Source organism: Capsicum annuum, chromosome 11 (assembly GCF_002878395.1).
Source record: "Capsicum annuum cultivar UCD-10X-F1 chromosome 11, UCD10Xv1.1, whole genome shotgun sequence".
NCBI lineage: Eukaryota > Viridiplantae > Streptophyta > Magnoliopsida > Solanales > Solanaceae > Capsicum > Capsicum annuum.
In genome coordinates, this window is record NC_061121.1 from 4051606 (window position 1) to 4067108 (window position 15503).

General features: G+C 31.9%; 1 protein-coding gene across 1 annotated transcript; it reads left to right on the forward strand.

The window, feature by feature from the left end:
• The first annotated feature begins 8897 nt into the window (after positions 1-8897).
• LOC107846805 (zinc finger protein WIP6-like) lies at positions 8898-10711 on the forward strand. Its single transcript, XM_016691089.2, has 2 exons — positions 8898-9335; positions 10091-10711. The coding sequence occupies exons 1-2, from the start codon at positions 8931-8933 to the stop codon at positions 10556-10558; spliced, it is 873 nt and encodes a 290-aa protein (XP_016546575.2). The 5' UTR covers positions 8898-8930; the 3' UTR covers positions 10559-10711.
• Positions 10712-15503: the final 4792 nt, after the last annotated feature.

A 15503-nucleotide genomic window follows, 5' to 3' on the forward strand; every position in this document is an offset into this window, starting at 1 on the left:
CTCATTTCGATGTGGTGGCTATTCCAAGACATACAAATAAAGGTGTTTCATGTTTCAAGTCTTACATCAATGAACAACTAATGAGAAAAAGACCTAAAATGTTCTATTTATATTCTATTACAAGACAAGGCAAAATGATAACAATGCCCTTAAAGGGTGGGGTGGCCATGGAGTGCATTTGGACCCAATGAAGATGACCAAATCATGACCTATTAAGTGTTGTCCAAAACCGTGAGTCCTCAAGTCTTTGATGCTCCAAGCAATCTTCCACACACGGCCTTGTTTGTGCTCAAAACGGGTCATTCTTGCATATTCTTGTGCCCTCGGGGTGACCAAGTCTTGAGCCTTTAAATGATGACCTCCAATCATGTCTTCAAAAATTAAGGTGTCCATTTGACTTGTACCACCTACTGGACCATAAAGAAAAGCAGATGGGACCCCATCTTCTACCACTTCTAACTCATCCACAACATGGTTCACATACACGTCTAAAAAGTCCCCATCTTTTAGGTCTTCAACAAGGCTTACTAAACTCAGGTCATTTTCTACATCAATAAAGACTTTCTTTTTAGGGTCTTTAAAGTAGAACCCACCAACAGTCAAATACCCAAATTCTTAGTATAATAAAGCAATTCAATTAAATAAAAGTGGTCCTTCTCGATACTTACATATTCCATCTCACTTTCTCCAATGTAGCGTGGACCGAATTCTTCATCAGAAATAAATTTGCCACCGTGATGAAAACGAGTTATAATAATAATATTATCCATCGTATTTCTGAAATAAATCCCCAAAATACCTGACAAGTTATGAATAGTAAAAACCCTAAAAAAAATCCTAGCTTTTTTCAGATATTTTCAAACTACCATTACTAACATAATATACTAACAAAGCACTAAGAAACCCTTTACAACTACAATACGTGACAAAAATATGATAATATTGACATTTAAAACATACTTGAATGTGATTGAACCTCAAATCAGCAACAATTCTTGAGATCCAACTCCAAATTCGTCGCAACCACTCAAGAAATGTTGAAATTCAGTGTCAAATTTGAACTAATCACTCAAAAACACTATGTAACTTTTCATTTTACAACATACGAAGCATAAATTAGTAGTACTAGGAAGTAAAATCGTGAATTTAGGGTTTCTGGTAGAGAGATTTGGGGGTGGGTATTAAGGGTGTGACGTTTTATGGAGGGAAATGAAGTGGAAATTATATTTTTATGTATTAATAATAAATAAGGTGAGGTGTAAAATATAAATGGTTATAATTGGTCACACTTTACACGTAGGAGGCGACTACATACACACGCCCAATACATTAAAAATGAAAACTTTAAAAAGGTGTCACATCGGACAATTGTGCTTAATTGAAATCATTTATGAAGAAGTAAAGAGTTCACTAGGTACATGGCCTAATTGAGGTGACTATACGAAAAAAGTGAAATAGTTCAGGGGCCTGTATATGTATTTAGCCTATATTTTATTGTACGTATATATGTGTATATATTTTCTATACACTCTAAAGTAGTATATATTTAACGTATACATGTATATATATTTTCTAAAGTAGTATATGTTAAGCGTATATATGTTATATTTATATTGTTTAACGTATTCAAAATGTATATAGGTGTGTATATATAGTATATATTGAAAACAATATTTAATTTTAATTTTTTTTTTAGCTTTGACCGGATTTGACTGGTTTTCATATAACCGGGCCGGTCCCGGATTGTTTTACACAAATTTACTATTGGGTCCGGTACCGATTCGGCCCGTTAAAAAGGGCCCAGAATGGGGCCCAGAACTGGATTGGCCCACAAATCGATAAAAGTCAATGGACCAGTTCCAGGTTGATCCGACCCGGCCCTTTTGACAGCCTTAACCCTTTGTTGGTAGAGAGTTCATTTTTATAAGGTCTTAGCCCCCATATTTTCCGTGGATAATATTGCATACTATATTTTATTTTAATTAAGTTAACCTAAGGTTACCATTTATTTGATTATAAAATTCCTAGGATTTTTAGCCTATGGATTAGACTCCTAACAGTAAAACAGAACATACATGAAGAAAATAATTTTTTTCATAAACTTAAAATCCGATTTCCAACAAATTTAATTTCTGTATATACTTCTGAAAACCTCTCTACAAATAGAGTGCGGAACCAAAATATGCCATGAAACTAAAAAAATATCAAAATATGTCATGTTTTTAAAGTGGTGCCATAATATGCTTAACTCTCTTAAAAAGAGAGTTATATGCATTATTTTAACGGAAATAAGCAAACAGAGTGAAGTTTCAGAAAATGTACATAACTCACTTAATAAGTGAGTTATGCATTTTTTTTAAAGTTATGTAATAGAAGTTACATAACTCTATTAAAAAGAGAGTTATACATTTCTTTTTACATAACTCACTTTTTAAGTGAGTTATGTAATAGAAGTCACACAACTCTCTTAAAAAGAGAGTTATGCATTTTTTTCTATATGCATTTTTTCTACATGACTTACTTAAAAAGTGAGTTATATAATAAAAGTTACATAACTTGCTTTTTTCCTCTACGTAAATATAATAAAAATTATATAACTCACTTTATAAAAACTTACATATTATGCGAACAATTAATTTATCTTTTAAAGTTTTATTTTTTTAGAAAGAAGGCTAACTATTACTAAACGGAAAGAGCAAAACTCACTAATTATTTGAGTTATTCAAATATAAAATAAGTTAAAAAAATGAGTTATCCATTGAATATAGCTCTTAAAATATGTGTGATAAGTGCATAACTTTATTAGTGATATGAATTATGAATATAGTGCGAAAAATATATGCGTTATGCAAAAAAGTTGACATGTTCATCAAAAACGTTTGTTAGTCATAAAAAGTACCATTAGAAAAAATGTAAAATTCACAAAAAAATGAGCTATCCTTCTTATTTCTATAAAACTCACATATTTATATATATATAAACTCACATTTATCATATATGTCACACCCCTTTTTTAACGTACTCCAAAAAGATTTATGTTTTAAGGGTCGAAAGGGTTTTAATTATTAAAGTGACAAAAGATGAAACATTGTTTCGAAAAAGGATTATCAATCACAATTCAGAGTCGCCACTCGGCATAGATCGGGTGTGCCGAGTCACCCATAGATATCCTTTTTCAAAATGGTTTTGACTCTTTAATACTGGTTTGCGAACAGAGATTCTGGCTAAGGAATTCTGTTGACTGAGGGAAAGGTGTTAGGCACCTCTCGATCCCGTGGTTTAACCACGGTCGCTTGGTAGAGTGTATCAACTATTTTGGCATTACGAAATGTATAAATCACACAAAAGCACGCAAAATAATCAAACAATAACAAAACAAAACAAAAATATAAAGTCCAGTCCAATTATTACAACCCGAAATAAAAATACTGAAATAACCTACACTAGTCCTAAACTATGCTTTACCCGATGCCTCGGGCCTTGATCACGAGCATCCTTTGCGTACAAAATTTTTCGAGGCATTCTCCGGTGAGTAAATACAAATTACCTCGGGGCATTCTCCGGTTAAATAAATACACTTTTCAAATACGATAAACAAAACATTCAACAAATATTCCAATCATTCCAATACTACACCAATCCTAAACTTGCCTACCCGAGCTTATTGTTTGCCTACCCGCTCGACGACATATCGCATTCAACATCAACAATGTTTCAAAAATATCATAATATTCACTTTTATCAATTTTCGATTCCCATCCCCAAATTTATTTCAACCAACATGATTAAATAAGTCTCAATCAAATCAACCACAGTAATCGCGATTTCTCCAACATAATATCGAAACATATCACCACGTCACAATCATCAAACAAACACAATATTCATTCCAAATATCAAATATAATAAACATGAAATAAAAGAAAGGAATAGAATTGGACCTCGATTCGTAGCTTTCAATTAAAATTTCTCTTTCCCGATTAAGAACGTGATTGGAATCTCGAATCGACTTCAACCAGCAATGAGCTCCAACTTCAATATTTGGGATTTCAAAATTGAAAACTGAACTCGATGAACTGGACGAGATGAACAAAAAACCAAATTCCCAAACTAGGGATGAAACCCGATGAGCCCGAAGTAGTCGATCACGACAGGGAACCAAAAACCCACAACAACCCAAAGATATTTTGTAGTTTTAAAGCTTGAATCGATCATCAAGACCAACTTGCAAATCGATTTCGGCGAGAAGGTTCACCGAAAAATAGTCGAGACGCCAGATTTATACCATTATCCCTTCCCCATTTACCTCAGCTACGTGTGTATGTGTGCGATTCAGTGTATAGATCTGTGTGTGTTGGTGAGTGTGAAAGAAAGTCTGTGAGGATTATGGAAAGGTGAGTGTGTACGCTCTGTGTTTCATAGAAGCTGTGTATCATGAATTGAGTGTGTCCGTGAAGAAGAAAATACCAATTGGAATGTTCTCTCTGTGTGTATGTGAATTTGTTTTGTTTATAGAGAAGAAAGGAATTGCTTTTCTTGAGATATGTTGTGGCCTATATATGTATTCCAGTGAAGGAAAAAAATATAAAGGGGATCGGATGGGGTTACGTAGGTAGGGGGTTAGGTATTGGTAGGGAGGTGAGGTAAGGTAGGGGTGGGGTAGTGATGTGTTGTCCAAAATTGATAGGAGGAGTGGTTAATTTTGTTACAAAAGAATAATTGGGGATTAGGTTTGTTAGTGGGTTTGTTATTTTTTGTATTTTTATGGGATATAATCATACGGGTAAGGGCACGTGGTAAGACAAGGATAAAAATGTGTAGCTTGGGTCTTCGGGAGGGACAAAATTAGGTGTCTACATTATAAAACTCACTAATTATATGAGTTATATATGTAGAAACAAAATGCATAACTCACTATTTAAGTGAGTTATTTATTATATGAATATAACTCTAAAAATATATGAGTTATGGAGAATGGATTATCAGTGACGATGAGTCGTTGACTGAATTTATATATGTATATGTATATATATATATATATGTGTGTGTGTGTGTGTGAGTGAGTTTTATAGAAATAAGAAGAATAACTCATTTTTTGTGAATTTTACATTTTTTCTAATGGTACTTTTTATGACTGACAAACGTTTTTTATGAATATGTCAACTTTTTGCACAACTCATATTTTTCGCGTCATATTCATATTTCATATCACTAATAAAGTTATGCACTTATCTTACATATTGTAAGAGTTATATTCAATGGATAACTCCTATTTTTTTAACTTATTTTATATTTAAATAACTCACATAATCAGTGAGTTTTGCTTTCTCCGTTTCGTAATAGTTAGCCTTCTTTATTAATAAAATAAAACTTTAAAAGATAAATTAATTGTTCACATAATATGTAAGTATTTATAAAGTGAGTTATATAATTTTTATTATATTTACGTAGAGGAAAAAAGCGAGTTATGTAACTTTTATTATATAACTCACTTTTTGAGCAAGTCATATAGAAAAAATGCATAACTCTCTTTTTAAGAGAGTTGTGTGACTTCTATTACATAACTCACTTAAAAAGTGAGTTATGTAAAAAGAAATGCATAACTCTCTTTTTAATAGAGTTATGTAACTTCTCTTACATAACTCTCTTTTTAAGAGAGTTATGTTTAAAAAAAATGCATAACTCACTTATTAAGTGAGTTATGTACATTTTTTGAAACTTAATTCCGTTTGCTCATTTTCGTTAAAAATGATGTATACAACTCTCTTTTTAAGAGAGTTAAGCATATTATGGTACCACTTTAAAAATATGGCATATTTTGATACTCATTTTAGTTTCATGGCAAATTTTGGTTCCGGATTCCTGTAAATAACTATGAATATGACTAACCACTGCCCTAAACACCTCTACGGTCCGAGCTAGAGTATCGATTATGGATTGATCGAAATAAAGTAATTTTAGTTAAAATCTTATTTTATCTACGAGTTATTGAATACGTACGTACAATTTCTTTCGTTTCAATTTATATGACATATTTTTTCTAAATCTTATCCGAAAAAGAAAGTTAGCTCTATATAATTATAAATAACATAACTTTAAAATTTCTCTGCTACTCTTAATGAAATTATTTATAGTTTATGCAAATATTGAAGGTTTGTTATTTTAGATGGCAAGTTTCATGTGATCAAAGGATAAAGGATAACACGTAAATTAAGATGGAGGAAGTTGGTCAAAATGATCTCTTGTGAGCAATTATGAATCAAATAGAAAAAAATTGTCTTTTGATTTCTTACACATAAAAATGAAGATATCTTATAAGAAAGACATAAAATTAAAAACAAGTTTGTAAAAGGACTGTACAACCAAATCTACAATAATTTGAACCTACCAACTTAAAAATCCCAAATTCATAAACTTTAAATCTTGATCCAACACCCAGGGGCGGAGCCACCTTATAGTTAGGGATTTACTCGAACCTCCTTTGGTGGAAAAGTATATTATTTATACATAGTTAAAATCATCTTATATATATATAATTAATGTTAAACCTTCTTCGACTAGTTCATATATCTACTTCTTTTAATTTTAAATCTCCTTAATGAAAATTCTCATTTCGCCGTTATCCGCGCAGCTTAGAAATTAAGAGAACAACTAGCATTTTGTAGGTTTTGTAAAGTCTTCCATAAGATGAAAGGCATCATAGCAAATTTAGAGTCCCCATGCATATTGTACGTACTAAAAGAAGTTAAAAGAAAGAATTTTGGGATAAGTGAAGTGAAGTGAGACAGCTTTATGGTGCAAAATTTTAGTCAGATTTTTTTTTTTTAATTTGAACTTGCAAAGCCATCAAATCAACTTGTGATTTTTCATGAAAGGCTATCAACTAGTTCAATAAAGGCTTCTTTGTTGCTGTTTAGATTTGTGCATGTAATGTCTCATAATACTGATGACTTCACCTTTTGCACTGTTACATATATATCCTAAGTCCTACTTCATATAGTGTAAATAGGATTTTTTTTAGTGTTCGATATTTATATTGGGCTAAGATTAATGCAATTTTCTATGTTTAAGGCTCATTTAGAAGATAAGAGGGAGTTGTTTGGATGATAAACACCTTTCATTTTCAACGGAATTTCTTCGACACCCAAGCTGAAATGCGAAACCTTTAGTTAAGAATGGATAGATTCTATCAATCATACACAAAGAGGCGGAACCAGGATTTTCACGAAGGGGGTTTGAAATGTGAATAAGAATTAATCGAATGGGTTCGACATCTATTATATATAGATAAAATATAATTTTAGTGATGTATAAATAGTACAATTTTCCGCCGAAGGAGATTCGTGGAACCCCATTACAAAGGCCGGCTCCGCCCCTGCATACACACACTTAACTTGTAATTCGTTTGCGCTATGATTAGTGAACATGAAACCTTAACATAAGTATCGAACACCGAGTAACAAAAAGAAACAAAAAATCCATATTCAAAAAATATTTTTTCTTTTGCCCTTAGAAGAGGGTGTGGGGGTGGGGTAGAGTGGGGGTGGGGGGTTGTTCAGTGTAGGATGAAGAATGTACAGTATTTGCCAATGTAACCTTTCATAGGAGAACACATAAATATGGAGAGAGAAATGAAAGGAGGAAGAAGCTATGAGATTTATGAAATGACAAGGCCTAAAAATGAGCAAATTGGGAATCGAGCATCTTATTTTGTTCACTATTCAATTGTCCTTCTCATTTTTTGGTTTTAATTTATATATACTTGAAAATTGATATTATTAAATTTTTTATGCATTTTAATATGTTATAGTAGGTCATATATGTCGAAGGAAAGTGTTTGAGTAACTGGTAAAGTTGTTGCTATATATATATATATATATATATATATATATATATATGTAATCAGGAAAGTTACTAGTTCAAGCCTTGGAGACAGCCTTTTGTAGAAATGCAAGGTAAGGTTGCGTACAATAAATCCTTGTGGTGGGACCCTTCCACGAATCCTACATATAGTGAAAGTTTTAGTATTACAAGCTGTCTTTTTTATGCAACCAGGAGGTTACTGGTTCAAGCCTTGAAAGCAACCTTTGGTAGAAATACAAGTAAGACCGCGTACAATAAATTCTTGTGGTGGGACCCTTCCGCAAATCCTACACATAGCGAAAGCTTTAATGCATTGAACTGTCTTTTTTATAGCAGGTCATATATCTTGTTTTATAGGACATTACTCAGTATATTATAAGTTCAATAATTTTGATCCAAAACCTATGTATGTATTCAAATATTCACTAATTATACATCTAATGCATTTAATTGGCCTATTAAACTTTTTATCGTATACTTCGCCCATTCAAATTATTTTTTGTGATTTTTAAACATTATTATCTTAAATTATTTGTCATTTTAGAAGGTTAAGATAAAATTATTATTTTTTATTTCTATTTTATCCTTTGCGATTATTCTCGAAAACTTCAAACATCTCAATTATGGGGTGATAAATAGAGTAAATACTCAATGAAGAGATATTACTCGTATATCTTAAGACATAAACAGGAATAAAATAGTCAAAACTTCTCCTAATTAATATTTTCTTAAGGATCATATAAAATAGAAACATGACACATAATTTGAAATAAAAAGGCAATAAGAATTTGTGTATTATTCAAATGGTGTGTAAATATAAAAGAAGGGTAATGTGTATACTATAGAGTATCTAGACAGACAAGAAAAACCTAGCATCTTCCTCCCCCACGCCACCTCACCCCACCCCCACCATCCCCTTAGCTAAAAAGAAACAAAATCCTAGCATAAAGTCCCCAACCCAAGACCACCTAATGTTACTATTACCCTTTGGTCATAACTCTTTAAAACTTAGTTTATTTATAGCCTTATATCCTCCTCCTCAAATTTCTTAGACAAGATTTTTAACCATGCAAAGTACTCATAATTCAATCACATACGTAACTTCTAGTGAATTTGAAGATGAACTTTCTACTGTCCTCTCTCTTGGTCCTCCTGGCCAAATAAACCTTCAAAAAAATAGTACTACTACAAATTTTCATGACTATTTTTCATCATCTTCTTCTTCTAGTTTCCAGTTCCAAAGTTATAATAATAATAATCAAGAAGGTGTCACTGTGGCTCTGCATATTGATTCATCAAGTACTACAAGTTCCAACAACAACAACAACAACCCTAGTAGAAATAATAATAGTAATATTTCACTAGCAAATGGACAATATTGGATTCCAACTCCAGCACAAATTCTTGTTGGACCTACTCAATTTTCTTGTGCTGTTTGCAACAAAACTTTCAACAGATTCAACAACATGCAGGTTTAGTTTTGCATTTGTATTTACTTTTATTCATGTTAATGTTCTTGTATATGCAACTTTTAGTTCATTATTTTATTTTTATACCCTCCTTTTTCCATGTTAATATTAAGGTTATTATTATGTATAATGTGTTTGTGCTAATTAACCATCAAAGAATGTGGTGCAACAGATGAGGCCGGTCCTTTCTTAACAAAAGGTATCGGTTTTGATCTCTGGGTGGAGAAATATCCTTTGTAGGAACTGCCATATGCAGCCTGATTAATGAGGCTCCATGCGGGTACAGAAAATAAGAAAAATGTTTGTGCTAATTGCTCATATGTAGCCATGCACAGTGCACATTCATCTCTTATAAACATGATTCAAGAGTTCTACATTTTTGAAAAATATAGGTTTAGAACTTAATCTTTATACTATTTTCTTGAATTTTCCACATATTATTCAGTAATATTTAGGAGTAAAACTTAAAATACTGGGTTCAATTGAACTCATCCACAGTACAGGACCATCCTGTTTTAGACATGAAATTAAACTTCTTGAATTTTGTCTTTTTGTTGTCTCATATCTAATATACTTCTAGTCAAGTTTCAAGTCATCTAAATTCTCAACTTACCAAAAATAGGTAACAAATTTCATGGTTTTTGTCCACAAAAAAAGTTAATTTTGCTTGGTCCAACTTGTTATGTCACATTTTTTTCCCCTTTTGTTAACTAGTGAGGTGACCCTTGTTTAATATTTTTTTCCTTTTTAATTATTAGATGCATATGTGGGGGCATGGATCACAATATAGAAAGGGACCAGATTCACTAAAAGGGACAAAACAAGCTTCATCATCAATGTTAAGGTTGCCTTGTTATTGTTGTGCTGAAGGTTGCAGGAACAACATTGACTATCCAAGATCAAAGCCATTGAAAGATTTTAGGACTCTACAAACACATTATAAAAGAAAACATGGTGCAAAACCATTTAATTGTAGAAAATGTGGGAAGAATTTTGCTGTTAGAGGAGATTGGAGGACTCATGAGAAAAATTGTGGGAAAGTTTGGTTTTGTATTTGTGGTTCTGATTTTAAACATAAGAGGTCACTCAAAGATCATGTTAAAGCTTTTGGTGATGGACATGCACCACATAGTGAGAATTCTTATTATCATCATGTTGAAGGAGACGACGACGAGGAAGAAGATGACGATGATGATGAAGAAGAACACGGAAATATGGGACTTTAATTTAGAAACATAAAAGGGCAGTTCAGTGCACAAAGCATCTCGCATTCATGAAGAGTTCGAGAAAATGTCTCATCCCAATTAGGAGTCTAATATAGGAGTAACTTTTTAATTAGTATGAGGGATTTGAGTAGGGTATTTTTGGGCTTATTTTGCATCTATGTTTTTGTGTGCATATGTTGTTGGGGGGTGGGGGTGGGGATGATGAGGACAAATAGTTTAGTAAGACCATGTTGTCTCTAAGCACTAATGTTAACATTTAGATGTGTACTCAAAGTCTCAAATTGCATAATTTCATTGAAGATTTGTGTAAATCTATTATCTTGTTATTTCATGTTGGTTTACTTTATCCATATCAAGTTCAAACTTCAAAGAGGGTTCAATTGAATTCCATTAGTGAAAAATTAAACTAAAGAAATAGTAACATAAAAGCCCATGTTAGAGCTTTTAGAGATGGACAAAGTAACACATAGTGTGTAATTATTATCATCATAGTGTAGGAGAAATATAGGAAGAGGAAGAAAAAAAAATTAGAATGAATTCTTGATAATGATGAATGAGAAAAATTTTCAGCCCGGTATACTAAAGCTTCCGCTATGCGTAGGGTTTGGGGAAGGATCCCACCACAATTGTGTATTGTACGTAGCCATTTCTGTCAGAGGCTGTTTTCAAGGTTTGAACCCGTGACCTCCTGATCACATGACAGCAACTTTACCAGTTACTCCAAGGCTCCCTTTCAGCTGATGAATTAGAAGAACTATGAAAATGGAATTTTTAGTATAAACGAATAGTTCAGTATACTAAATATCTCACTTTTATATAAAGTTCGAAAAAGGTCACATCCAAAGGAAGTGTAATATAGGCAACTACGGTGAAGGTAACTTTTTTTTTTTAATCCTTTGTGATGATAGCAAAAAAAATGGCATTTGACTAGGGACTTTTTTGGCTTCTTTTGCATGTATTTTTTCGTGTGCATATGTTCTCTTGTGGACAAAGGGACGAAGACAAAGTGATAGTAAACCATGTTGCAGAATATATATTAATGTCAAAATTTGGAAGTGTCAATTGTCAAATTGCATAATTTAATTGAACGTTACAAATAAAGAGATTTAGTAAGCATGCAAGTGTAAGTCTATTAGCTAGGTTGTTAATTTATGTCATGTTTAGTTAATCCATATCAATTGTCATTGAATTTCTTTCATCAAAAAATTGAACTAAGAAAATAGTATCATACTCGAAAACAACTTTTTTTCTTATAATATAAATTGTGGAAGCTTCTAGTTAATACGCAAAAATAGGTGATCGCATTTTGTATATTAATTTTTCAAATCCCCTTAATAGAATTTCTGACCGCGTCATTGATGAATGACTCATAAAATGAACTATTCTTTTCTTAATTCATGTATGACAAATGTAGGATAATTATACCTCTTTTGCAACATAAAAAATAAAAATAAAAAGGGGGGGGGGGGGATTCAGTGCATTAGAGCTTCTGATATGCTCGGAATTCAAGAAAAGATCTAATCACAAAAGTCTATTATACACAACCTTAGAAAGAATGGCCTAGAGGTTTTATGGACCATTGAAGAAGTGTTTTAACGTGTCTCAGTCACTACTTTGACTTTTTTTATCCAATTATCGAGATAAAAATGACGGTAGGATGGACGAAATCCTAAACCAGGATATAAGACTCGTAATTCAAGCAATCCAATCTTCTGCGGGTAAAACAAAAGCCCCCCAAAAATGTTTTACCTTATATTTCTACAACAGACTGTTACCAACATAATTAAGATTCTTATAATTAAATTATAAACACAACTATCTATATATGCTACAAATATAAAAAGTAGGATTCTGCTGCCTGACCTTATCTCATATATTTTTAAAAAATAAAAATAAAAATTGCCAAGCATAGAGTTGTCTCTTTTGTCATTCAGAAGCAGTAGTAGTTGTAGTAGTAGTAATAGAATCTAAAAGTAAATTCAGCAAAAAATAAAGCTGGAAACAAAGAGAAGCAGACATAATAGTCAGAAATGTCTTCAGAAAATTGCACTGTTCATTAGCTATGCATTGCTTGCCACAGCCCTCACACTCTCAGCCTATCTTATAGTATTAATATTCCCTTCGTCTCAATTTATACGATGTAGGTTAGTTGAATATAAAATTTAAATAATTTTTTTGTGTGGTCTAAGAGCAATACTCTTTCAGTCTCAATTTATATGATGGTATTCGAATTTCAAGAATTTCACGAGTTTTTCTTTGATTTGGATTTCTTCATATGCCTTGTAAATGTGTTGGGTTCGAAATCAAGAGGGCGTTATGCGGAAGCTATTAGTTGCAAACTATCGTAGTGATAATTCAGACGACAAAGAAAAACATACTAAAAACATATTATTGATGTAATTTGGTCAAGTGGCCTACATATTAAAAACAAATATCAAAAAACATTAAAAACTATTGGAAGAAAATCTCCCCGTAAATGAGACTCTTTAAACGACTACATTGTGGATGCTACTATGTTATGCTATGAGAAGGGAGTCTTTAGATGTCCAAAACCTTCAAGAAAGAGGTTAGCCAAATGTGGAAAAGAATTATATTTTTTTCTTTCAGGAAAAGTAAAAGTAATTCTGATAACTTTTATTTTTCTTCTAAGAAAAAATAAAACTTAAATATAGTAAGAAAATCAGGACAAAAATCCTAACAAAATACTCGTGAACCGTTAATTATTGTAACTTACCCTAGTTTTTACGTAGTTTCAAGATATGTCCATGTTATTCTTAAAAAACTTAAGATTCTACATGTGAATCACTATCAAAATTAAGAAGTTCGACTCGATCTCAAAATTCAAACTATAACACACAAATTGAAACACAGGGGGCAAATATAGATATTTGTGCAACAATAGATTACTTCATAATTTAAAGTAAAATAGGAAGTTTTATTTCTAAATATAATTCCTATTGAGGCCTCGACTAATCTGATTTAAGAAAATAACTCTTTTGAACTAAATCTTTTTTCATATTCAAGATTCAAATTCAAAATCTATTAAAAGTGTGTGTCACATAAATTAGAATAGGGTGGAAGCTTTAACTCGTTTTTTCTCTTCTTTCTTTGTTTGTGAGTACTAAGCCGTGGATCTATCGGAAAAAATCGTTTTACTTCATCTCAAGTAATGGTATGAACTGCGTATAGTTTAACACACACACACCCCGGACCCAGGGGCGGCTCAAGCTAATCTGTGGCCTAAGGCAAAAATCAAACGGATGCCTTACATTTTTAAGAAAAAATAATTATTTTTATAAAGTCTATTTTTAAAATTATATGACCGTATTTAATAATTTTTTTAATTAATAATATAGTCCATGCATTAAAAAGTTATTACTATATCAAACTCCTAAAATTTTTTATATACAAAAGTTTTTTTTTTCTATAAATAATATTTAATATATTTCTTAAAATTTGTAACTTATTATTACAAAACAGAAAAATGAGGCCCTCAAATTTTTGGGGGCCTTAAGCGGCCTTCTTTCTCCAAAAGGGTTGAGCCGCCCCTACCTGAATCTCACTTTGTAGAAATACATTGGGTATGTTGTTTTTTATTTCTGTGATACATATATATGTGACTGAGAGAGTACTCATAGTGAGTCTTTTTCTAAGTTGTACTGAATAGAGAGTCAGTGAGAGTTCTACTAACACTTTGATGGAGAACTTTTGTCAGTATAGTAAACAATGGACCACTGGAACTTGCTGTTTTTGGGGTTTCACCCAAAGTAATAACTTTTCTCTTTTTCAGAATATCCAACAAAAAAACACATATATCATACACTATCTACCACCACCTACAAAAATCTATCTCATGATAGTGACGGAATCAGAAATTCTAATTAGGAAACTCGATAACGTTTGATATTAGGAGTGAATATATAATGTATCGCAAGTTACGGTTCAGTAGAATTCAATAACTCTTCGTGTTAAGAAAATTTACATAATATGTATAAATTATTGATTTCGAACAGCCAAACTCAATCATTGTCATGTCCTGAAATTCAGAATTCAAATTTAAAATCTTAAATTGTGAACACGTAATCTAAAGTAATTTTCAAACTGCTAGCTTTGGCGCTACACCGGAAGTTTCACTTATATGTTTTTAGCTAACTTTTGGAGCGTACTTTCCTGGCTAGATAGTGTGTTAATTCATTCAAACAGACTAAATTTGGATTCGCGTATTGCAGGATTCGTTTTTTTACGAGGTGCAGCGCGTCCAACATAATATTCTTCATTCATAAAGCTCGAACTCGAGATCTTCAATTAAGGGTGGAGAGAAATTTCAATCATCTCACCGCAATTATTGGTTATTGATGGTATTGCTTACTTTTGTAATTACTAAACAGTTATACCATCCCATCATAATCTTTTTTTAGCTTTGATTTTTAACTTATTTTAGTGTTTTGAATAACTCAATTCTTTTCTGCTGGCTAGCCATCTTTATATATATTCATTCATTTTTTGCATGCATGCACCCCTCATAAAGCTTTTCTTTAATTGCCTTTTCTTTCCCCATGTTTGATCATCTATCCCATCAATGATGATGACCCTTTCTTCCCATCTGTTCCCTTCACATGCTTCTATATATAAAGTGAAAAGGTTATCGAAAAACGTTCCTCTTTTTATCACTATAAAAAACAGTTTGGTGCACTAAAACTTTTGCTATGTGCGAAATTCAAGGATAAGCCGAACATAACGGTCTCTATATTATATTACTATTGACAAAATTCATTGTTAATCTTATTTAGCCATGAATTGATAAAAAAAATTATGGTAACTATGATAGTAATGAATTAGTGACTAAATGATCATAACTACTTTTGATTTTTTTTTTTAAATGATATATATCATGGATGCTTTAAAATAGGCCCACTCAAACCACACAAGAGAGAGAGAGGGATCG

Excerpts from the sequence above, each read along its gene's own strand:
- LOC107846805 (XM_016691089.2), top strand. The coding sequence starts at position 8,931 with ATGCAAAGTACTCATAATTCAATCACATACGTAACTTCTAGTGAATTT. Across the intron at positions 9,336-10,090 it reads ACAGATTCAACAACATGCAG|ATGCATATGTGGGGGCATGG; the intron begins GTTTAGTTTTGC and ends TTTAATTATTAG.